General features: G+C 40.6%; 2 protein-coding genes across 2 annotated transcripts; both read left to right on the top strand.

The window, feature by feature from the left end:
- The first annotated feature begins 7143 nt into the window (after positions 1-7143).
- Positions 7144-9169, top strand: LOC103711186 (aspartyl protease family protein 2-like). The gene has a single exon (XM_008797239.4). The coding sequence runs from the start codon at positions 7382-7384 to the stop codon at positions 8912-8914; it is 1533 nt and encodes a 510-aa protein (XP_008795461.2). The 5' UTR covers positions 7144-7381; the 3' UTR covers positions 8915-9169.
- Positions 9170-14301: 5132 nt separating this feature from the next.
- On the top strand, positions 14302-21420 carry LOC103711185 (E3 ubiquitin-protein ligase SINAT5-like). The gene is made up of 3 exons (XM_008797238.4): positions 14302-14734; positions 19965-20351; positions 20821-21420. Exons 1-3 carry the CDS (start codon positions 14531-14533, stop codon positions 21181-21183), a joined length of 954 nt encoding a protein of 317 aa, XP_008795460.1. The 5' UTR covers positions 14302-14530; the 3' UTR covers positions 21184-21420.
- The last annotated feature ends 2217 nt before the right edge of the window (positions 21421-23637 follow it).

Genomic DNA, 23637 nt, shown 5'->3' with positions numbered 1-23637 from the left:
TTAGCGGGGTAGGAGAAGGGGATGAAGAAAACAAAGATCCGGTACTGTCGCCAGCTTGCTCCATAGCCTCTGATGTTTGTCCCCCACTTTTGAAGAACAAAGATGCTCCCATGTGTGGAGAGTACGAAGAATTCTTTGCAGGACCGCGTATATGGAACAATGCTTCCTCAGAAAGATTTTATCATTTCGCTCTCACCAAATTCTCCAACAAATGGCAGCAAAAGTTGATCTCCAATTCTTTTGTCCAATGGTAGATGGTTTCTACTCCTTCATTCGGTCCACAGATTATGAAGGTTTGAAGGTCAGCCTCTAAAATTCAGTTGAAACAAGATAGAGGTTTGTTGATTAGGCTGGTCACCACCCGAGGTATGCTGGGATCGGCCTTCGCCGAAGTGGAAGGCATGACAAATTGGCCAGAACCAAGGTCATTCACCTTGGCTATGTTGGAAGTTGATAAACTTAATTATGCTGAAGAATCCAAAGGGTCATATGAAGTATTCAAAGGGTCATATGAAATATCCAAAGGGTCATATGGATAATCTAAAAGGTCTTATTATGATGTACTTATTAGGGGAGTTAAAAGGTCACTTCTAGTGCCTATAAATATGTGGCTATCATGAAGAAGAATGTATGGAAGAAAAAAGAAAGGAGTGGTAGATAGAGAGGGCTTGAGAGAAAAATTGTATTCCTCTTTAAAGAAAAGTTGTACTACTCCATTATCTTATATAAAGTATTTTTTTTCCATGTTCTTGTGTTTCCACCACCATTGCATATTCTATTAAAGTGGTATCAGAGCTTGGTCATGGCTACCGGGATGCTTCCTATTCCTCGTCTCACCAATACCAACTATGAAAATTGGAGTATCCAAATGAAGGCGTTACTTGGATCTCAAGATATTTGGGACATAGTCGAAAAAGGCTATGAAGAAGACGGAGATAGAGCGCAACAACGAGAGACTTTGAAGAAAGATAAGAAGGCTCTCTACTTCATTTATCAAGGCTTAGATGAAGCCGCTTTTGAGAAGATTGCTGGTGCTACCAACTCAAAGCAAGCATGGGAGATCCTCAAGAAAGCCCATAAGGGTGTTGAGAAAGTGAAGAAGGTGCGCCTCCAAATATTGAGAGGCGAGTTTGAGACTTTGAAGATGAAGGAAGGAGAATCCATCTCGGATTACTTCACAAAGGCTCTATCTATTGTAAACCAAATGAGAAGAAATGGTGAGAATATAGAGGACAAGCGTGTGGTGGAGAAGATCCTAAGATCCTTGGATCAAAAGTTTGACTATGTTGTGACAGCAATTGAAGAGTCCAAAGATGTGGATACTATGACAATTGATGAGCTCATGGGTTCTCTACAAGTCCATGAGCAGAGGATCTTGTTGCGAAAAGAAGAACCTTTGGAGCAAGCCCTGAAAAGCAAGCTCACCATCAGTGAGAAGAAGGAAGGCCCAACTGACGAGGACAAACATAAAAACCATGGTCATGGTTACAGCCATGGATATCATCATGGACGAGGTCGTGGACAAGGACGAGGTTTCTTTGGACGTGGCAGAGGAAGAGGAGGCCTAGGACTTCCATCAAATGAAGAAAGCACTCAAGATGGAAAAAAGCAAGGAGGTTTCTCAAAAAGAGGACGAAGGTATGATAAAAGAAATGTTAAATACTTTATTTGTGGCAAATATGGTCATTTTTCCTCAGAATATTATCATAATAAGAATAATCAAGTGCATGAGAAGGCCAACTATGCAAGGAAGGAGGAAGGAGAAAATGGTGTGCTACTACTAGCAGAGAAGGGGGAAGAAGCCTCCAATGAGAATAAATGGTACTTGGATACCGGTGCAAGCAATCATATGCGTGGGCACAAACATATCTTTAAAGAGTTAGATGAGACAGTGGAAGGCAACGTTTCTTTTGGAGATGCCTCAAAAATTCAAGTGAAGGGGATAGGTAAGATCCTAATCCAACTCAAGGATGGTTCTCAACAGTTCATTTCTAATGTTTACTATGTACCTAATATGAAAACAAATATCTTAAGTCTTGGTCAATTATTAGAAAAAGGCTTTAATGTTTGCATGAAAGGAGGATGCCTGTACTTGAATAAACATGATCAGTTGATTGCAAAAGTACCTATGACCAAGAACCGAATGTTCGTGTTGAACATTAAGTATATCAATACAAAGTGTTTAAGTCCGTGCATGAAGAATAACATGTGGCTATGGCATTTGAGGTTCGGGCATTTGAACTTTAGCTCTTTGAAGCTCCTCTCCTCAAAGGCGATGGTGAAGGGGTTACCTCTCATGGAGAATACTTGTGAAGAAATATGTGAAGACTCAAGATCAAGTGGCTGATATATTCACTAAATCCTTGAAAGTAGACCTCTTCATCAAGTTTAAAAGTTCTCTTGGTATGATAAAGAAAGAACAATTAAGTTTAAGGGGGGGTGTTGGAAGTTGATAAACTTAATTATGCTGAAGAATCCAAAGGGTCATATGAAGTATCCAAAAGGTCATATGGATAAGCTAAAAGGTCTCATTATGATGTACTTATTAGGGGAGTTAAAAGGTCACTTCTAGTGCCTATAAATATGTGGCTATCATGAAGAAGAATGTATGGAAGAAAAAAGAAAGGAGTGGTAGATAGAGAGGGCTTGAGAGAAAAATTGTATTCCTCTTTGAAGAAAAGTTATACTATTCCATTATCTTATATAAAGTATTTTTTTCCCATGTTCTTGTGTTTCCACCACCATTGCATATTCTATCAGGCTAAGGCCGAGACCAGGAAGATCAGGATAGTTTAGAATGACTAATATTTTCTCCATCACTTTATTTGCTTCTAGTGAACAAATGATTTATAGATTCTGGGTCCACGTACCCCCGCACTGTCATTCCATTATTTTCTAGCAAGAAATTCCCGAGTGTGAAGCTAGCTTATTTCTTAAAGCAAGTCATAAGAAGATTTTCACTTTTTCTGGCGGCCATCTGGATGGTATTTTGATATAGACGCCTCAAAGCACCATTGTTAATGAAGTTGTAATAAGAATCAACTGTGAAAGAGCCAGACTGGGCGAGTTTGTATACAAGAGGGTTGGACAAGAGAGAATGCCCTGAAGGGTGTGCGGCTGACTCATTCGTATTGGATCAAGGGACTGATCCTCCAAGAAAGAGATCTCCAACTCTACTGAGACTGGCACAAAGGTATTCGGCTTAGGAGCTCTTGCATAAAGATCTCCGAAGAGGGAACAAAGGGCTCGTTTGGTTCGCGGGAAGCATTTTCCTTCCTAGGAATATGATTCCTGGGAAACAAATTCCTAGGAAGAGAATGCCTAGGAAAATACTTTTGGCATGTTTGGTTGACCATGGGAAAGTGACAAATTTCCAAGGTGATTATGTTTGGTTGGCCATCCACTTTCCTAGGAAAGTTATATATAATTCCTATTATGCCCTTAATAAAAATTAGATTTTTAATGCCTCTTTAATGATTCTTTAATGCTGAAGGGACTTTTTGGGAAAAAGTAAAAATGGAGTGATTCCCGCCTCATGGGAAAGTAACTTTTCCATGTTTCTCATGGGAATAACTTTTCCATGTTTCTCATGGGAAAGACTTTCCCATGAAATGTGGGAATCACATTCCCATGGGAATACAACTTTCCCTTCTCTCTCCTTTGAAAACTCCAACCAAACAAGAGGCATCTCATTACTTTCCCGTTGACCACACTTTCCCCCCTTCTTTTCCCGCGAACCAAACGAGCCCAAAGAGGCACTGAATCAATTCATGAAATGATCTTCTCGTGTACCTTGTCCATTTGGTCCCCCGAACAAATGGCTGACCAAATTCAACCTCATGCACCTTGTCCATTTTGGCTCCAAAAGCATGAATCTTTGTGCATGCAGAACATTCTCTTCAGCAGTAGGTCCCAACCATGGTCTCCTCGGTGAGCTCAAAGGGCAACGAACTTCTCTTGAATCGAACAGTAGTTTCTAAGCTACTTGTCCTTGTCCCTGCTTAAGGTATGATCCACCCCTTTCGCCTCCTTTGCAGATGATGCATAACCATATTCCCCATTTCCAGGCTCCAGCCTATGTATAACTTTCTTTTCTCTGCATCATCAAGTTCCGGAATTCATATAGCTCATATTCGTAAACTCTGTGGATGGCCCAATCTTCTCTTTGATTGGACCATCCTTTTTCTTTCATAATTTCTTGTTGATGTACTTTGTGTTTCCCCTTTAAAAAAAAATGCACTTTGGGTTCTGAGGTCGTTTCATCCTCTGCATCTTTGGCCTTTCCAAGCCCATTTATTCCTCTGACAGGGTTTCGAGGACCTTGCGAGCAATAACTAGCGAACCATAACTAGTGCATTTTTATAAATAAATTATATCCCACACTGCATTCATCAACATAATCATGCATCATGCCAATCTGCTCGTCTCTCCTTCCAATGAATTAATTACATTAGCGCATAATGAATAAAGCCCATTAAAAGAATATAAGATAATTGGCGTATATGGTGTAGAATATAATTTTTTCAACCATATAAATCTACATACATATCACCAAATTCAATATTGTTTTTAGAGTTGTGCCGACAGAAGTCGAACATTTCCTCCAAATTTATTAATAAAAGCTACAAATTCTCTTTTCTTGTAAACCAGCTCGTCTCCAGCTCTCGCAACTTGTCGACCGGAACCAAGTTGCCTGTCATATGGAGCCTAAATTGCGCCTTTTATATGAGCATAGTCCACATCCTATAAATGATACCTTCCCTTTGGAGTCTATCGCCTATCTTATTAGTTCATGTGGAGACAATGTTGTGGTTCTCCTTTGCTCCATCTTTTTCTCACCTTTGTTCCCACATTTGGAGCTCTGGCTCCCAATCCCAAAGCCATCAAAATCGAACAAAACTCGTCAGCAAGCACCGAGAAACCCGAGATATGCATCATATAAAAGGAGATCCACTAGCATCTTCGCGTGCTTGCTTTCTTTAATGTCATAAGCTTGGCTTGTGTCACGAGAGTGGCAGACACAAACACCGCCTACAAGAATCGCCACCCATTTTTTTCCCTTTTGGGAATAGAGTCGGCGGCGAGAGCATGACATGAGTTATGGCAGGGGCAATCTCTTGCCTTCTAAGCCTTCACTTGGGCCACATGTCTGCTTTTATTGTTCTCTTCTAGCTTCTCTTTTCCTTGCCCCGCGACTTGATTCCAGGAATCGTTTGGTTTGCGGAAACGACGGAAAAAATTTTGTTAATAAATATATATATAGTTGAAGATCTAAAAAAAAAAAGTTAATTTTTATATTTTATGAAAAAAATCTATATGGATATAAAAAAAGTCATTTTTCCATGGAATAAAAATTTGATAATATTTTTAACAAAAATATCCTCAAGCCGTTATTATATTCTTAATAGCTATTTTTAATAGTTAATCTTAAATTACTTAAAATATACTATTAAAAATTATTACAAAATTAAGAAACTGTCTGACTATCAAAAATTGTTAGAACTCTAAAAATTCATCTTAATGAATATTTTGAATTCTTATTTTTACATATTTAAAAATATTTTTAAATAATTTGAGCTAAAAATAATTGAAAATAGATATTAAAAATTATGCATGTGATGTTTTACATATATTTTTACAACTTTATTAAGCATATAGTAGGTATTTTATATAACTTTTTCAAAAAAAAAAGATGCTCAACGGAATATAAATCATTTCAAAAAATGTGTTTCTTATATTATTTGGTTATGATCGACTAAATATGTAAAAACTTTTTGCTCATTTATTATATACCCAAGTATTGGTTTTTTAGAAAAAAATATTCTAGCGATATAAAAATTTTCTGCGAACCAAATGAGCTCTTTGGGAGTAAGAGGATATTGGTGTTCTCGTTACCTTTGGGTTGCAACAGTTATGGTGGCGTCCAAATAGCATGTCACCTAGCAAGTATCCCTGATGAAATTGTTAGATGAATGGAGACTTTTCTAAGGAATATCATTTTCTAAATAATCAAGTTTTAAATATTGGATATAAAGACCGCCGGTTTCTCACACACAAATTAGACAATTATAGGAAAAAAACTTTCGAATAATCAAGTTTTAAGTATTGGATATTGTTGCCGTTTGAAATCGGCCCGATCAAGATGCTGAGCCGATTGAGCTACTAGAGGGCTTGTACGATTTGTAGTTTAGACTGTGGAGGTTGATCAAAGACCGCGATATGGCGGTTGCCGTGCTTAGATGGGGATAACTCCAATGCTGGTCGCTCTCAAGATGGTAGTGAAAAAGAAAAAACCGTGCTCGAACCTTTACTTCAATACTTGATCCGACCTAAAATAGTAAAAATGAAAAAAATTTATTACCAAAGAATATCCAGCAGAAGATCCTCTAATACCTAAGTCAGATAGACTCTTGACGAATAGTGAAGATATCATGCGAGTGGCGGAGTGGCATCTTAAGAATATAAGAGGACTCGAGAGCATTTACATAGAGGGTCTCCAAGGAATGATTTAAATAGGCAAGGGTTGGCACCCGTCACCAAATTTCGGGCACATGGATCAGCTATTTTTGGTAGCCCATCGTCTTGAAGATTAGGCACTAGAATTTAGTCCATGCATCTTGCCCAAAACTGCTTACAATGATGGCCAAAAAGTTGATAGGGAGATATTTTAAAATTCGAAATACTCTTCACGGGCCATTGAGTTGGCCATATTGCACCAAAACCAAATTGGCACGTCCTTTATATGGAGATTTTTGGGGAAGCGTTGCAACATTGATAAGAAAATCCTTGTCCTCTACCATAGGAAAGAGATATACGAACAGTTAGTTTGTACTAAATCCTTCATTGGCGAACCATGGCATGTCCTAGTACCAAGAGGCTGCACATCTCATTGTAGCCTATGACTAAAGCACTTGCATATTTCATTGCTTCCAGCACAGAGCAAACACCATGAAGCTACAGTCATTATCAAATCTACTCATCATAAATCTCCTTCTTAAATGACTGACAATGTAGGTAGACAAAGAAGCCATCGAAATTAATAATTGATGCTTCTAGGTTGGAAGCCATCAAAATCACCCAAGTAAAGGAGTCAAGAAGACATTATTAAGTCAATAAAGAAGTCATCGAAATTAACCTTCTCAAGAGCCCTTGTCCGGAAGAAACATAACCATAGATCAGTTCCCAAATTACATAAAATTAAGATTCGATGTAAATTGAAATCAGGCAGGGGTATTTCGTGCCATAGAAATATTTATTCGAGGTCTACACTCTACTGCAACCCCAAAACCCAAATAACTTTCATTAATTACTTAGCCGTACCACATCTCGCTTTTAAATACGACAATCACTCCTCACCTTTCTTTATCCGGGCTCCTCTGTCATGGCGATGGCGGTGACCAGACCTTACCCCTTCTTCGTCTCTCTCCTTGCTATCCTCCTTGTCGCCATTGGCGCTTCGAAGCGCCTCGAGTACCAAACCCTAGTCGTCAACCCCCTCCGGAGCTCCCCCGCCTTCCTCCCTGACGACGACTTCCTCACCTGGACTGCCGACTCTCAAACCCTCGCCGACGAGACGGACCTCCCCAATGCCGGTGGGGCCGCCTTTCCCTCCTCTCTCCACGTCAGCCTCGCCCATAGGGACTCCCTCCTCGCCGCCAACTCCACCCCGGAGCACCTCCTCCGCCTCCGCCTCGGCCGCGACGCTGCCCGGGTGGCCAACCTCCACGAGATCCTCGAGGCGGCGACGGCGGCGGGGAACGCCACCCGTGCCGCCGGGGCTCGGCCGAGGGGGTTCAGCGCCTCGGTGGTGTCTGGGCTTGCCCAGGGCAGCGGGGAGTACTTCACCCGAATCGGGATCGGCACGCCGGCGAGGTACGCGACCATGGTGCTCGACACCGGCAGCGACGTGGTGTGGCTCCAGTGCGCCCCCTGCAGGCGTTGCTACTCCCAGACGGACCCCATCTTCGATCCCCGCCTGTCCCGCTCCTACGCCGCCGTCCCCTGCGAGGCGCCGCTGTGCCGCCGGCTCGACGAGGCCGGGTGCGACACCCGCCGTCGGTCGTGCCTCTACCTGGTCTCCTACGGTGATGGGTCGATCACCGCCGGCGAGTTCTCGACAGAGACCCTCACCTTCCGCGGCGGCGTCCGGGTGGCGCGCATCGCGCTGGGGTGTGGCCAGGATAACGAGGGGCTCTTCGTGGCGGCCGCAGGGCTGCTGGGACTCGGCCGGGGGAGCCTCTCGTTCCCGTCCCAGGCCGGCCTGCGCTTCGGCCGCCGGTTCTCTTACTGTCTGGTGGATCGGACTTCCTCCAGCTCCGCCGCCTCGCCGGTGAAGTCCTCGTCGCTGGTGTTCGGCGACTCGGAGTCGGCGGTGCCCGGGCCGGGGGCGGCGGTGGCGTTCACACCGATGTTGCGGAACCCGAAAGCGGACACGTTCTACTACGTGGAGCTGACGGCAATCAGCGTGGGGGGTTCCCGGGTGGCCGGAGTCTCGGCAGCGGGCCTTGGGCTGAACCCGGCGACAGGGAGGGGAGGGGTGATCGTGGACTCGGGGACGTCGGTGACGCGGCTGGCGCGTCCGGCGTACGCGGCGCTGCGGGACGCGTTCAAGGCCGGGGCGGCGGAGCTGAGGGAGGCGCCGGGCGGATTCTCGCTGTTCGACACGTGCTACGACCTGGCCGGGAAGACGGAGGTGAAGGTCCCGACGGTGGTGATGCATCTCGGCGGCGGGGCGTCGGTGGCGCTGCCGGCGGAGAACTACCTGATCCCGGTGGACACCAAGGGGACCTTCTGCTTCGCCTTCGCGGAGACCGACAACGGGGTGTCGATCATCGGTAACATCCAGCAGCAGGGGTTCCGGGTGGTCTTCGACGTCGCCAGGTCGAGGGTGGGGTTCCTGCCTCGCGGGTGCTAAATTGCCAATCTCGGTGGGGGCGGCGGTCGGCGTCGGGCGGAGAGCTCAAAAGGCTTCTCTGTCGCGCCCGGTGTCGTTACCGCGCCGTTACGTTCTATCACTAGCATCAAATTCTGTTAAGCAGCTTGAAAAGAAGCGAAAGAGTGAAGTGTCGAGTAAAATAGCACTGTGACCTGGTTTACGTTTTTCGCTAACTTAATGATAACTTTTGTGAGGTTTTTTTTATTAGTGCGTTTACTGTTGCTTTCGAGTCCAGTTTTTGAGATTGGGACGGTGGTTTGATGGGGTTACTCTAGAAAGGGACGTTTTTTTTTTTTAAAAGCTGATACGGAAGTACCAATGTGAACCGATACAGCAAAAAAATCAAAAAAATAGTATATCACAGGAGGCACTCGGCACCTCCGTCTCTTCTATTCATAGATAGCCTCTTTAGCCTCTACATGATCGGCAACAAAAATAGTTATTCAATCTGCAGCTCCATTCATTTTTTTAACACATGCTTCATCTTAATAACCATTTCATCACACAGCATGGCTTGAATATCTTTCAATAGTAAAGGATAGCCACGAGTCATTCAATGGTGGAGGATAGCCACGAGTCATTCTACAGCTGGTAACCTTCGGCTAAAATTTAAGCTTCTGATGATAAAATTCGCACCATCTCTCGCTCTCCATCCTGCAGGAAGGGAGCTGTTTGAGGTATCATTGTTTTATACACAAATCTCCATATCGGATAGCTTTATCGCAGCGAGAGCCATAGAAAGCGGGATTGGAGAGTAAACCGGTCGGAGATGGTGGCGGGGAGGTTAGAAAGGACGCACATGGGCCTGTCGTCTTTCTTCTGCCTCGGGCCCTGTGCGTGGGACCCAGAAAAAAAGGATAACCCTTAACCGGGCGGTGGTGGGATCCGGGTGGCAGCTCGTTACAAGCGCCTAAAGCCATGCGGGTGCGATTCCCGAAGCCAGTTGGATGTCAGCTCTTGCTATGTCACGTGTTTTGCACGCCTGTGATGATTAGTTAGGAATGATATGTATCATTATTCTAATTGCGTTAATAATTTGCTGAAATCATTGAGATAGGTTTTAAGCTGCCAGTTTCGACGCAAGTCTCCATGAGAAGGTTTTCCATGACTAATTATAGTTCTATTAAGTCCCTGTAGCCTACGGCTGATTCCATGGAAGCTGCGACTGTATCTGTCTGTAAAATAATGTGATGACAACCAACAAAAAAACACACACACACACACACACAAAGCAATTGTGGTTAATGGGCCCTTCTACAGCATGGAAGTTTTCCATCCAAAGTCGAGGTAAAGGGAAAATTAGTTCTGAACTGATGGCTGGAAGAAGCCATTGGTGGTGTACTGGCAAAGACTAACATGTCATCAGGAACATCTCATAGTCTAAGTGGATCATCATCAGGAACAGAGAACAATGATGTGATACCAATTACAATCATTTCTTGCAGATGATGATGGCAGAATTACCCATGTCAAACATTTCGGAACACATAGCAATAACGCAAAAACCCTCACATGAGAAGGGGTGTAACCCTTGTTCACTGTTCTCATCTATCCATCTTAACTAGTGACAGTTCCAATTTTACACACATATTGCAAGAGTCTACCCTTGCATGACAATAGCTACAACTTTTTTCAGAAGAACGATCGTTTTAGATCTGTCAAATGTTCATGATTCATTATGGACTGAATTCTACTAGAAAACACTAGGGTGCACTTGCCTATTTGAAAGAATAGAAGTGACTCTCCCATTTGGTAATGTTTCAAGGTAAATATCATGAAGAAGAAGGAGAAGAAGAAGAAGCCGTCGGAACACTTTTAAGTCCTTGATCCAAACAAAGAGGTAATTGTTAATATGCTCAGATCTCGAGAATGTCTCAAAGCAAAACAGCACTTGCATTACTAAACAAGTAATTGTCTTTTCTTTCTTTCTTTCTTCTTCTTCTTCTCTTTCTTCTTCTTTTTTTTTTTCTTTTTTTTTTTTGGGTAAAAACAACATTTCATATAGCTCTCAAATGAGTATAGCCAACCAAGTCAAAAAAAAAAAGTAGTATAAGGAAAAAGGAATATCAGTAACCTTAACCTAGATGAACTCTCCGAAGTGCCAAGCAATAAAGGAGGCAACCCAATCTGCAGCTTTGTTTGCCTTCCGAAACACATGTGCTGCCTGAAATGACTCTATCTCCCTAGCCAATCTACGGGTCTCGCCAATCAACGGGTGTCCATCCCTATAACGGTCGACTCTCTGTACCTATCCAATCACCGTAGAGGAGTCCCCCTCAAGGTGTACCCTATTAGCTCCAAGAACTCTTCTTGCATAGGAGATGCCCTCCCAGGCGGTCCGAAGCTCCGCCTCTATAGCATTCATGTCGAGGATGCGCCGACTTTCCGCCGCAACTAGCCTGCCATGATGGTCTCTAATCACAAATCCCGCTCCTCCACTCTGTCCGCCGCCATGCAGCCATCGAAATTAACTTTGAGATGACCAAGAAGTGGAGGTACTCAAGAACATAGGACAAACTTGGGTGCTATGATAGCGTAACAAGTGATCATCCTTGAAGATCTAACAGCCACACGTTTTTCTCTGTATATTTGTTTGCTTTTTTGGCACAATGCCGTTATTTATGTTTCTGTATGGTAAAATGATCGGTTTCGCAATTTTCTCTATTGGTTTTCCAATTTTATTTCTTTTCAAGTTCTTATAAACCCAAAAAATGCCCTGGGGAAACAATGCAAAAAGTTGTTTCCAAGGAATGATGTGAGTTCAGGTTCTATTTTTTATATGTGTTTATGCAATTAAATGTTTTGATCCACCTTCCTCTTTTCTACCATAAAAAAAGATGTCTGAAAAGCTGAAAAGATTTTCAAATAAGTTATTCTGATTTTTGTGTCAAGATGCATTTTACTGAAAAGGCTCTGTGGTTGATTGCGAGGAAAGCAATGGCTAAGAATACTGGGTTTAAGGATTGCGATAAATATTGTAGAACATTTTGACACAAAAAAATGTATGAGGTGCAATCTTTGTCTTCCGTTACCTAGCTAGTTTCATCATGAAGCAGGCACATTTTATTTTATGTTATTTTTGTTCCTCTAGTCAGTTGAAAAAGGGAGCTGCAAAACATACTGGTGCACAAAAAGGAACATTTACACTCTCCGTCATTTACTATCACCAATATTATGGCATATAAGCTCTGCATCATGAATTTAATGGCAGTTCTAGAAACTTATCCTTAATTTTACTGGCCCATGATATTACAGACTTCAAACATTATCATCAACTTTGTTAAAAATTTTACAGAAGAAGAAAAAAATATAAAAGAGAGAGAGAAAAGTAATTTTATTTCTTTGTTCCATCATATTCGGTATATCTCAGGAGTTATATATACTTGTATACAGACTTCATACAAGAAAAATAATATGAACTGATATAAGATCACATAATAATGAAAAATATTACTGACTGGTGCAAGTTGTTACGTGAACTCTAAAATTATGCTAATAAGCTTATTATATATTTTTACCTCTTCCCCTAGATTCCTGACACAAGAACAAGCAAAAATTGACACTGTTGTGGTTGATAAAGATTCTGTTGGATATATATATATACACTCGCTTGGATGTGATGCTAAAACTCTTTACGGTGAAGGTGCACTCGAGCAGTATCTTTCTCAACAAAATGCAAAAGACTCGGTGGTATTTGTCAGCAACTCGAATCGTTCTTTCTTTGTAACTTCTGCTTGTTATTAACTCTTTCTTTTATGAAAATGTGTTTGTATTACATGTTTCATTGCTTTGCCACTGTAAATAGATGGATCATTTGCTAATATGTAAGGTGGGCATTTTACTTTTACTCTGGGTTGTATTCAATGTGAGCAGCAGTAGCTGCCAGAAAAAGAAGAAGCCTCTCAAAACCCCGGCAGTGCATCATACTTAGGATTCCATTACTTAATTATTTATTATAAATCTTGTGGGAATTTTTCCCTTTTTTCTTTTTTTTTTTAATGTGTGTGTGTGGTCTGCAGGGGTGCGGAATGAAACACTTGAATTGTATCTTTTAAGGACTACTATATTGTGAATGACTGGATGGTAAACAAATGAGAGAGCAGGTTAATTGTCATCAAAGCTGGGATTGAAGGTTAACAAACAGAAGATGAAACAAGATGGCTTGAGTTCAGATGCTGGACTGAAACCGTTTACCGGACGATAGAAGGTGTTCATATGGCAGGAATCTTACTCGCTTTAAGTTAATTCTCCACAAATTCTGAAAATTTTTATCGATAACAGATTGAAGTCTAAAAATCGGACATTATTCTTCAACATCAGCCATCCGCAGCGCTTCATCTTATATAACAAGCTAGGTCATTTTCGCCATATGTGTTCATTGTTATGTAATCACCTTGAGAATCAATTAACGAGCATTGGAGAAGATAAACAGACATAAGTCTGGATTCTGAATTATAAGAGAAACCTATTGTATAATTCTACAATCTAGAGCCCTTTTAGGAAAGGTGGGATTTGAACCTTGGTATTTCTCCTTCCACAAACATTGCATAGGAAATGTTGCCAACTCACCAGAGGCTGACTCAATCACACATCTTGCTAGCATCCTATAAGGAAAGGGATTACCAAGGAGAAAGCTTATGGCAATTGCAGAGCCAAGATGTTATTTATCTTGGAGAAGGACGACCGCCCACCATTTTATCCATGTCTTGTATTGCACGTCGCACCGAACGAAACCTGTTTCATTTCTTAAGATAAAAAAAAGACTATCAGCCTTTCTAAAATGGATGATGTGATAGCTATCCAAACGTTACCATTCTATGTGATGCAAATCGTGCAACATAGAAGGTTCGTGCTCATGCTTTTTTAGGTTAGACCAGGAAATTATCCATGCAACCGCAACAGGTGCACGGACCCTTATGCACACATGCCCATCTCCATCTAGCATTCAATTAGATCATTGCTGGTTACCAAAACCCCCATTTCCATGCCCCACCTTGATGCTACCAACCTCCATCACTCCAAGCCCACCACCAAGCAATGGATAGATTCCCTTCCCCTGCATCCCCCAACATCATGAACAAACTTTATTAAGTAGCATACTTTTTGTTGGCCTACTACAATATTATTAGACAAGAGCAGTTACTCTCAAAAAAAAACTCCTGTTAACTCTGTAGAACTTTTGGTAGCCCCCTTCAATAGTTTAGACATAACTCCCATCACTACCACCAGGCCCTTGTAACACACCCAATCTCAACCTTGCTTTGTGACCCAGCCACCCCAAAGCAAGCAAATGCAAGTATGTAACCATTAATTAAAAATAGCAAGCGTTTTAATCTTCGGGCCCCAATCGCCAAGCGTCTCCTCCTCTCCATCCCCCTTACTATTTCTTTAACAAATTCGACGGCGATCCGCTTATCGCAGGTAACCCGGAGCCAAGCGAAGGAACGGCATAAAACCTGGAAAGGCGACGCCTTTGGGCTTCGGCTTCGATTCCGAGAGAAAGAGAGAGGGGGAAGAGGAGAGAAGGGAAGAGGGTAGGAAAAGGGGCGCGGGGGGCGAGAGATCTCGCTCTTTCTCTCTCTCTCTCTTAGAGCAATGGAGGTGGACAGCATCGACTGCATGTCATCGTCGGATGTGATGGATGAGGAGGCGGTCACCCTGCTTCACCACCACCCGTCCTCGAAGCCCCACGGCGGCGGCGCCGCCGTTCCGCCAGGGATTTCTCCCGCCGCCACCAGCGTCCACGAGCTTCTCGAGTGCCCGGTCTGCACCAATTCCATGTACCCCCCGATCCACCAGGTTGGTTGGTTGGTTTCATCTTTTGGATTGTTGAGTGCTTCCGAATTTTAATTGCCGGGTTCCTCTTGATTTCTGGGCTGAATGCAGAATTTGTTGATCTAAAGGTGCGATTTTTTTTATTTTGAGTGGGTTGGGTTTTCTTATTGGCATGGCGAAATTGGGGGCAAAGGTGGGATCTTTCGGGTGTTTTAGCGCATTCGGATTTATGGGTTCGGTTTTTTTGCGTCGATTGGGTTAAATCCAGGGATACAAATGATTGAATTTGATGTTCTGTACGTATTCGAAATCTAGACGGCGGAATGATTGGGGGACATGTGAATTTGGGAAGATTTCGATTATCTGTGGCTTCGTTCTTTTTGATTGTTTGATTCTTTTTAGGGGATTATGTCATTTTTTATCTATTTGGTTATGCGTGTTCGAAAAAATTATTCCCGATTATCGCGTTTCAAATGTGGCGATAAAATTGGCACGGAGTATGATCGTCTATTAGAGGCTCTGGTTGATCTCTTTCATGGTTTTCCTTTTTGTTTCGGTACTATGAAAACGTTGAATTCTGGTTTTTGTTTGATCATTAAGGGATATAGGTTACTTTATATCTGCTGTGCAACGTTCCATTTAAAACTTGGGCATAATACAGTCATTGTGGTTCTAAGTAAATCATTGATCTGATATCTGGGTCCCTTTGTTTGCTTGTTTGGCTATTGTATTTTAGAAACTCTAGGTGATGATGGGTCTGCCTTCATGTTTGTCCAAGTAAATCTGCTGCAAAGAACTCATTAAGTGAATTGATTTGTCAGGTGGTTTTCTATTGTAGAGCCAGATGCCTATCATTTTCACTTTCTAAAATGCTTTTACTATGCCCATTTGGCATGTTATTACTGATGGTTAATTTGGACATTTGGATAAATGCAGTTTATTTTCTGGTTGAACATCTTCTCTTTTAATACGGGGTATTAATCGGAAATAGATGCTGTATGAGTACCAGAATATGGAGTGCAATTTTCCCTGTTTGTTGGGATTTTTCATCAGTTTGTTATTTAGGCTGTGTATATGAATCCAGGAGCTTGTTGAGTTCTTTTTCGTAGTTAACTATAGCTGACAGTCTCCGGCCATTTGCCTATTTTTCCATTCGTTGTCATTGGGCTGCCAAATATTATTAGATATTTTTCTTATCTTAAGAATTTTTTTTTTCAGATGCAGGGTCGTATAAAAACCATCAAACCATGTTTTAGAACAGTTAGTCCCATGTGATTCTTTTGTTTAGGGAAAGAAAAGATATGCATAGTCACTGGTGGTTCAAAAGTACGTCTAACACATAGCTGTCTTTCCTGCCGGCCTGGGTCTTATTCAGCAACAGTATGAATCTACCTATTCAGTAAAGCAAAATTTTACACAAACATTTAATACAGCGCAATATATGGTTTAAAAGTCTGGCTTCTTCTTCTTGGTCATCAATAATTGCATGGTATCAAGTTTCATTTGCCAGTCTTGCTATTTCCAGAGAGTTTTGCGTACTCACGGAATCAGAAACAAGAGAGTAGTTTTGAAACATGTCTAAGGGGCATTTCCAATTTAGTTAAAAAATTGCATGTGAAGTTATTCATAGAACATTTGACAAAAGAGAAGTTTGCTTCATCACATAATCATTTGTTTAGATTTTTTTTCTGGATACTTCCAAATTAGCATTATGTAATTTGTTTGTCTTTTCATAGATGTATTTAGAAGGCAATAAACTAAGATTGGCATTTGGTTATTCTTTTTACATAATTGATCTTGTAAATCCTTGCTGAGCATTTTAGTTTGGAGCAAGGTTCGCAATCTCAGTACCGAGTACCGTATCGGTACTTTATCAGTTCGTTTCGGTACGATTCGGTACTCCTCTTTGTCGAAATAGCTTTTTTACCCATTTTCTTAATTTTTATTTCGGTACGCCTCGGCACGAACCGGTACCCATCTCGGTACACCTTGGTACAGATCGGTATGCATCGTTATAGGTCAGTATGCCTCGGTATAGTTCGGTACACCTCAAAACGGGCGGTACGGGGCTTGTATCGACTTGAAGGGATGTTTCGTACCAGTATTCTTCCGGTATGATACGGTATGCCCTGTACCGGGTAGTACGAGGTGGTCCGACAGACTTTGGTTTGGGGCCCTTTTATTTAACACGAGAGGTACATATGCTAATGAAAAAATAAAGGCCCATATAAAACCTTTGTTTTGTTTTCTTGAGGGAGGCAACACGTAAGAAACCTTCATAATCAGGAGATTCTAAGAGTTCAAAGTCCTTGAAATAAAATGAAATAGATACGTATAAGAGAGAAAGAGGCACTTGATACTTGCCCTAAAGATCCCACAGTAGGACCAAAGAGCAACAAAAGGAATTCTAATAAGGTGGAATAATAGCCCAACAAACTTCTCGACTAGCTTGATCATTTTTATCTATTTTTAATCTTTCCTCAAAATATGCCTGCATATGTCTTCCAGATGAGTCATATTAGGCATGATAAGATCAAATCCACTTGGTTTTTAACACCCTGTTAGCTTTGGTTAACTCCATACTTCTGATTTCTTACAACATAACCAAGTTGTTAGGTTGCATGTAAAGTTGGTGGAGGTCTGGTAATATCCTAGATTTACTGAGCTACCAGAAAGGGTAAGGGGAGACAATTCTCATCAACTATATTACATTAATTGCATATTTTATCCACTTCCCTCTCTTAAGGTGTTATTAAAGGTCATTTTCCTTAACATTGCCATTTAGGGGGAACACTTGGATGTTTTAAATGGTGAAATATTTTCAGCTAGTCCTGAATTTTGGAGCAAATTTTCATAAATATGATGAGAAATGACAAAATCCACTAAAAGGAAAACTCCTTTAGCAGATCAATCCCAAACTCATGTCACTTTTCTCAAGATCATCAAGCCCAAGTCTGACCTTCAACATGGTGGTTAATTTCCTAAGATTTTAACTCCCCTGGTTCCTTGTAATCAGATGGCCTAAGTACATTTCATCACCTTGCATCTCATAATAATATTGAACCAATATCCTCCTCTGACTCTCTCAAAGCATGTGTAATTGCAAGTTTAAAGAGTGACGTCCAAGGGATGAGGACCACTCTCAACATCCCTCTTAACTTATTTTCCTTTACCATCTTAAATCCAATCTATAAAGGCATCTAATTCTCTAAAAATATTCACCAAAGCGAGTTGTGAACCTTGCTGGTTGGGCACCTCGCTAATTCAGCCCTCCCTGTACAAAAGTTCTCCCCGCCTTTGAGGAGTGATTTTTCATCCTCACCTTCAGTCAGCCAACTTTTGAAGCCATCCTTTAAGTGAACAAACTTCTGAACTAATCTTTGAGTCTCTTCTCATTCAGCCTACCTTTACCATACAAGAAAAAGATCGTGCACATTCATATTATTAATCTTCCATTTGTTCCATGCCGCTAGTTCAGGGTTGTGTAGGCTGTACTGCCTTATTTGGCCCAAGCTCCATATGCATATATGCTCTAATTTTTCTAGCCTTGCCCATGCCCCCCTCATGAAACAGAAAAAAAGGTGTTGACAGAGGTTTGGAGTTGTCCTTGCTGTTGTTTCTATATTAATGGATGCCTTGGTACATATTAATGATGCTTGGTTATGAGAGGTGAAGGGCAGGTGAACACCATTCTTTTGATCGCTAGTGAATCTGCTTCTTCCGTGTAAGGATTATCGTTTCATTAAAAGCATTGGTCTTAAATAATGAATGTGGAACTTACTATTTTGCCAGTAACTGTGCTATGCCTTTCTATGTTGTGGATAACTTTTCTTTTTTGTCATGGATTTTATGCATGCTTTGTTAAGATTAACTTGGAGATTGTTTGTTATTGACGACGAATTGTTGATTGCTTTGAACTGAACTGTATCTCTTTTCTTACTCTATGTAGCAAAACCACGTTGGAAATTACACTATTATCTGCTTGATTTATGTCTTCTGTTCTTTTCCTTGGCCAACATAGCTCTAGGAATCTAGATAGGCAAACTCTTGAAACATTGAAGTTATTGCAGTAGGAAGAGGTGGTGTTTGCCCATCCATGATGTTGATTTTCCACCCTTTGTGATTTTCTTTGTTCTTGCCTTCAAGCGAATTATTGGGAGCAAATTGAAACCTGAACAAGAAAACAGAAAATCCTATAACTGAGCAGAGTTTGCTGTAGGGACTGATTGTTTTGATTAACTGATCACATGGTTGACTGCCATTATGTATGATGATCAATTTCACTGTTAATTTGCTACATTCATGAGTTTTCTTCTTGATCTGCATAATAAATCCGTTCACAGCTTACGAACATAAACCGCTCTGTGGCATTCTCAGTGGATAATCTAGTTTCTTATGTGAAATAGATCCATCAGTCGACTGTCCAAACTATTAGGTTCTCGACTTTTTACAATAGAAATTGCTGGTGTACACATTTGCAATGCCAAAATTATAGGAAGTCTAATAGTTCATAGTCACTCCTTTTTTTTCAAAAAAAAAAAAGAACTATGGTCTTATATTTGTTAGGATGTTGTAGGTTTATTTGGTTTGTGATTACCTATCACATGGTTTTTGTGTGCAATCACTTTGTTTGCTGTAATTGGTTTTCAGTTGATAATAATATGCTATATTTACAAATATCATCTTGATCATAAAAATCATACTTAAATTCATTTGAGACTATATACTAGTAGGATGTATCATTAACTTATTACAAAAGTTATTTTCAGTGGATGCTGTCATGTTCTTACAGATGTCTTGTGGTGGATGGTGAATAAAATGTCTATTATCTCATGTATAAAACAAGCAAGTGTAGTTTTAAATTTCAGTTGACATTGAATTTTCTCTTTAGTCTGTTTTAATCTCTTGTTGTGTGATCTATTTGGTGCAATTTTGATCTCCTATCATGTTTGCTCTCATGTAGCTTTAAGCCTATGCTTTCTTATTATCTGTTATGATGGGCAAAGAGTTTTCATTCCTGGGGTATAGATTAAATGTTTGATATGTATATGACAATCACATATAGCTTGAAGAAAGCCAGGCTCCTTGTAATGCATATTGTCATAGGTGAAGTTATTTTGAATATCAAAACACCTCAGTTGTCATGTCATTAGGAATGCAAAACTAATTAATTATTACTCCTGAAATTTCTGCATCTTTTAGATTTCATTGCTTGCTGCAGTGGCTGCTTCTCATGAGTTGCCGACTTTTGCAGTGCCGGAACGGGCATACACTGTGTTCAGCATGTAAAACAAGGGTACACAACCGCTGCCCTACTTGCAGGCAGGAGCTTGGAGATATCAGGTGTCTAGCTTTGGAGAAGGTGGCTGAATCACTTGAGCTCCCCTGCAAGTATAGCTCACTAGGGTGTCCAGAAATCTTTCCCTACTACAGCAAGCTCAAGCATGAAGCTCAGTGCAACTTCAGACCATACAACTGCCCATATGCAGGGTCTGAATGCTCTGTGGTTGGGGACATTCCTTTCTTGGTCACACATTTAAGGGATGACCATAAAGTAGACATGCACAGTGGATGCACATTCAACCATCGGTATGTGAAGTCCAATCCACGAGAGGTTGAAAATGCTACCTGGATGCTGACTGTAAGTACGCTTATATTCATGGTATTGCCAACTGAATATGCTTTTCTTCATACATTGGCTTCTTATTTGTTATAAATTCACAGCAATTGCTTAATTGTGCAGCGCAACATGCACCTATGCATTTTTCATCCCTCAGCAATCATTTTTCCCTCAATAAAATGTACACCCGCAAGCATCGGGTAGCAAGTTACATTTGTTAAAGCTAAAAATCCATGAACCTGTGGAAACATTTGAAATTTCAAGATCAACCATGTTGGTGGTCTTTTCTTTCTTCCTTCCCCTTTAAAAATATCTATTAGTGAAATTTATTTGAATTTTCAAGTAGTGGTTTTTCTTTTATTTATCATAAAGGAAGTAGTGAATGTGTTCGCTGATATAACATTTAAAAGTAGACAGGCTGCAAATCACCATCAGCTGCAACGCCGTTTGCTTCAAGCTAGTACTGAACTTTGCCTCTGATTCTGCCCAGGTCTTCCACTGTTTCGGGCAGTACTTCTGCTTGCACTTTGAGGCATTCCAGCTAGGAATGGCCCCTGTGTACATGGCATTTCTGCGCTTCATGGGCGATGAGAATGAAGCAAGAAATTTCAGCTACAGCCTTGAGGTTGGGGCCAATGGCAGAAAGCTGATATGGGAAGGCACACCCCGGAGCATCCGCGACAGCCACCGCAAAGTGCGGGACAGCCATGATGGCCTCATAATCCAGAGAAACATGGCACTCTTCTTCTCCGGGGGAGAGAGGAAAGAGCTGAAGCTGCGGGTTACAGGTCGAATATGGAAGGAGCAACAAAACCCTGAGTCTGGAGTGTGCATACCCAATCTCTGTAACTGAAAGAAGTATAGCTGTAAAATTTGCATCTCTCAAATCCACAATGTGTGACTGTTATCGTTGTGAATCTGTGAAATTGGCATCTCCCAAATCCACCTTCTGTCGCTGCTATCATCGTTACTTGTTGACAGCACTGTTTGCCATTTTATATTTAAGTCAAGGATGGAGGGAGAGATGATGTGAATTCTTTAATAACAGGATTTAAGTTGTGAATTGTCTAATAAATATTAAGGCCTTGTCTGGGATTGCTGCTGGCAATGGAGCTTTTAGAAATTTTAGAAATAAAGCTTTCGAAAAATAAAATTTTTATAAAAAGTTATTTACTGTTTGATAACTATATTTTAAAATTATTGTGAAGCTTTAACATATGTTTGGTAATTAAAATAAAAAAATACTTTTGCTATGGTAGAATGACAGTAAAGAATATTATATAGTAAGGTATTGTTGGGGATGGAGGGGGGTCATACTCTTTAGTCCCATACTGCTTGAGTAGTGGAAAAGATTGTGCTTATAAAGGGTCGTCATCTTCTTTTCCTCGCAAGGCGTCTTTTGGACAGATGTGAGGAGTATCCTCCATTTTTCTTGCCTCTCTAAAGCAGACAATACTTTATGACAGGACGCAACCTCTTTTTTGCTCTAACAGATAGGGCACCCCGAAGGTGAACCTTCCCACCATGACCCTGCACGAATTCTTCCCACTAGGGGGCTAGTGTTGGGGGTGAAGGAGGGCCATACTCTTTAGTCCCATACTGCTTGACTAGTGGAAAAGATTGTGCTTATAACGGGTCTCCATCCCCTTTTCCTCACGAGGCGCCTTTTGGACAAAGCCGTAAGGGGTATCTCCGTCCTAAAAAAGTGAGGGGGTGGCCTCTCCAAAGCGGACAATACCTCGTGACGGGACGCAACCTCCTTTTCTGCTTTAACAGAATATGATATTTTTATTTTGTATAGTATTAGTATAATATAGTATAATACAATATTGAATACTATAGTATAATAATATAATATAATATGATAATATATTATATAATAATATTGTAATATAATATAATATAATGGATTAGAATCTAATCTAATATAATACGATATAATAATATTGTAATATAATATAATGTAATGGATTAGAATCTAATCTAATAATAGATTATAGGATTTTTTGCATGGATACCCTTCTAAATATAGGATTTTGCGTGAATACCCTTCTAAAATTAATATTTGCATGTATACCCTCATAAAATATTTATTTCGCTATTCTACCCTTTTTTATTCTTATTTTTACATATGTACCCATGCCATCTAACGCCGTTAAAAAAATTAACGGTTTTAAATTAAAATGACTAAAATATCCTTAATAGATAGGCGTGTAAATAAAAAAAATTTATAAGGATATACTAGTAAATTAAAATTTTACCATGCTTTTGGATAAGAATTTGGGCAAATCTAATTAGCCATATCATATTATTAAACTAATCTCACTATTTAGGAAAATAATACATTTTATAGTTTATCCACCGTTGACTTGAGCCTCTATAACTTTTTTTTCTTTTTATTCCGAAAAAGGACAACTTTCCATTTTACCCCAATTGACTTGGTGCCATCAACTTCTTATTCCTATGGGCAGCTGTTCAACTTATCCTAGCAGCCATTTCAATTCCCAAAAAGGACATCCCAGCAGTTTAATTCCATAGTTCTCAGTATCTAGGACATGAGTGGTGTTGCATAAATTATTTAAGAGAGCCGATCCACAAAATAAGACAGCTCAATCAAGGACAAAGATGTAGGTAAAATAAGATATTTTCTACGTTTTTTTTTTTGGTATAAAAATAGGAGCATGATCAACACCTCTAAACAGCTTGTTTGAGGTGAATGCTCTAAGTACAAGAGACATGGCATTCTTTTTGAAGGAGGCTAGTTGGAAGCTGGGGCTTCTAGATATAGATTTTAGCCTTCTAACTAGATTTTCACATTGATAGTCCTTTATTTTTTTTTTCCATATCCATCACCTAAATTTTTCTACGGCCTGCTCACATTCTTCTGCTACAGCTATCTCCTACCATGTTCTGCCTGTATTCATACATGAGCATCCTTGTTCTTTCCAACCAAATCTACTGCTGGCAGCCAAAATAAGTTTTCTCCGATCCTGTCACCTTGCCTCAAGTCCATATTTCCCTTCTTTTATTTCATGTTTCTAACAGGTATGTTCCCTCCCCCATACCTTTCACATGCAGCTTACTTATCAAACAACTTGGCTCCTTTTCATAGTGACAAATAAGTAAAGGTTATTAGGTCTTTGTTCATTTGGAGGGATCAATGAGAAAGAATTGATTAGGTTTTTCCATCCTTTACAGCACAACACAGTTGTAACAACAAATGAGCAAAGGTTATCTAGGATGTAAAAGTCTAGTACGATGGCAACCAATCAGAGTGCTTAGGAGAAAAGAAAAATTGCATCACGTA

Source organism: Phoenix dactylifera, chromosome 11 (assembly GCF_009389715.1).
Source record: "Phoenix dactylifera cultivar Barhee BC4 chromosome 11, palm_55x_up_171113_PBpolish2nd_filt_p, whole genome shotgun sequence".
Taxonomy (NCBI): domain Eukaryota; kingdom Viridiplantae; phylum Streptophyta; class Magnoliopsida; order Arecales; family Arecaceae; genus Phoenix; species Phoenix dactylifera.
The sequence above is the reverse complement of the archived record's forward strand: the minus strand, read 5'-3'. Positions and strand labels throughout refer to the sequence as shown.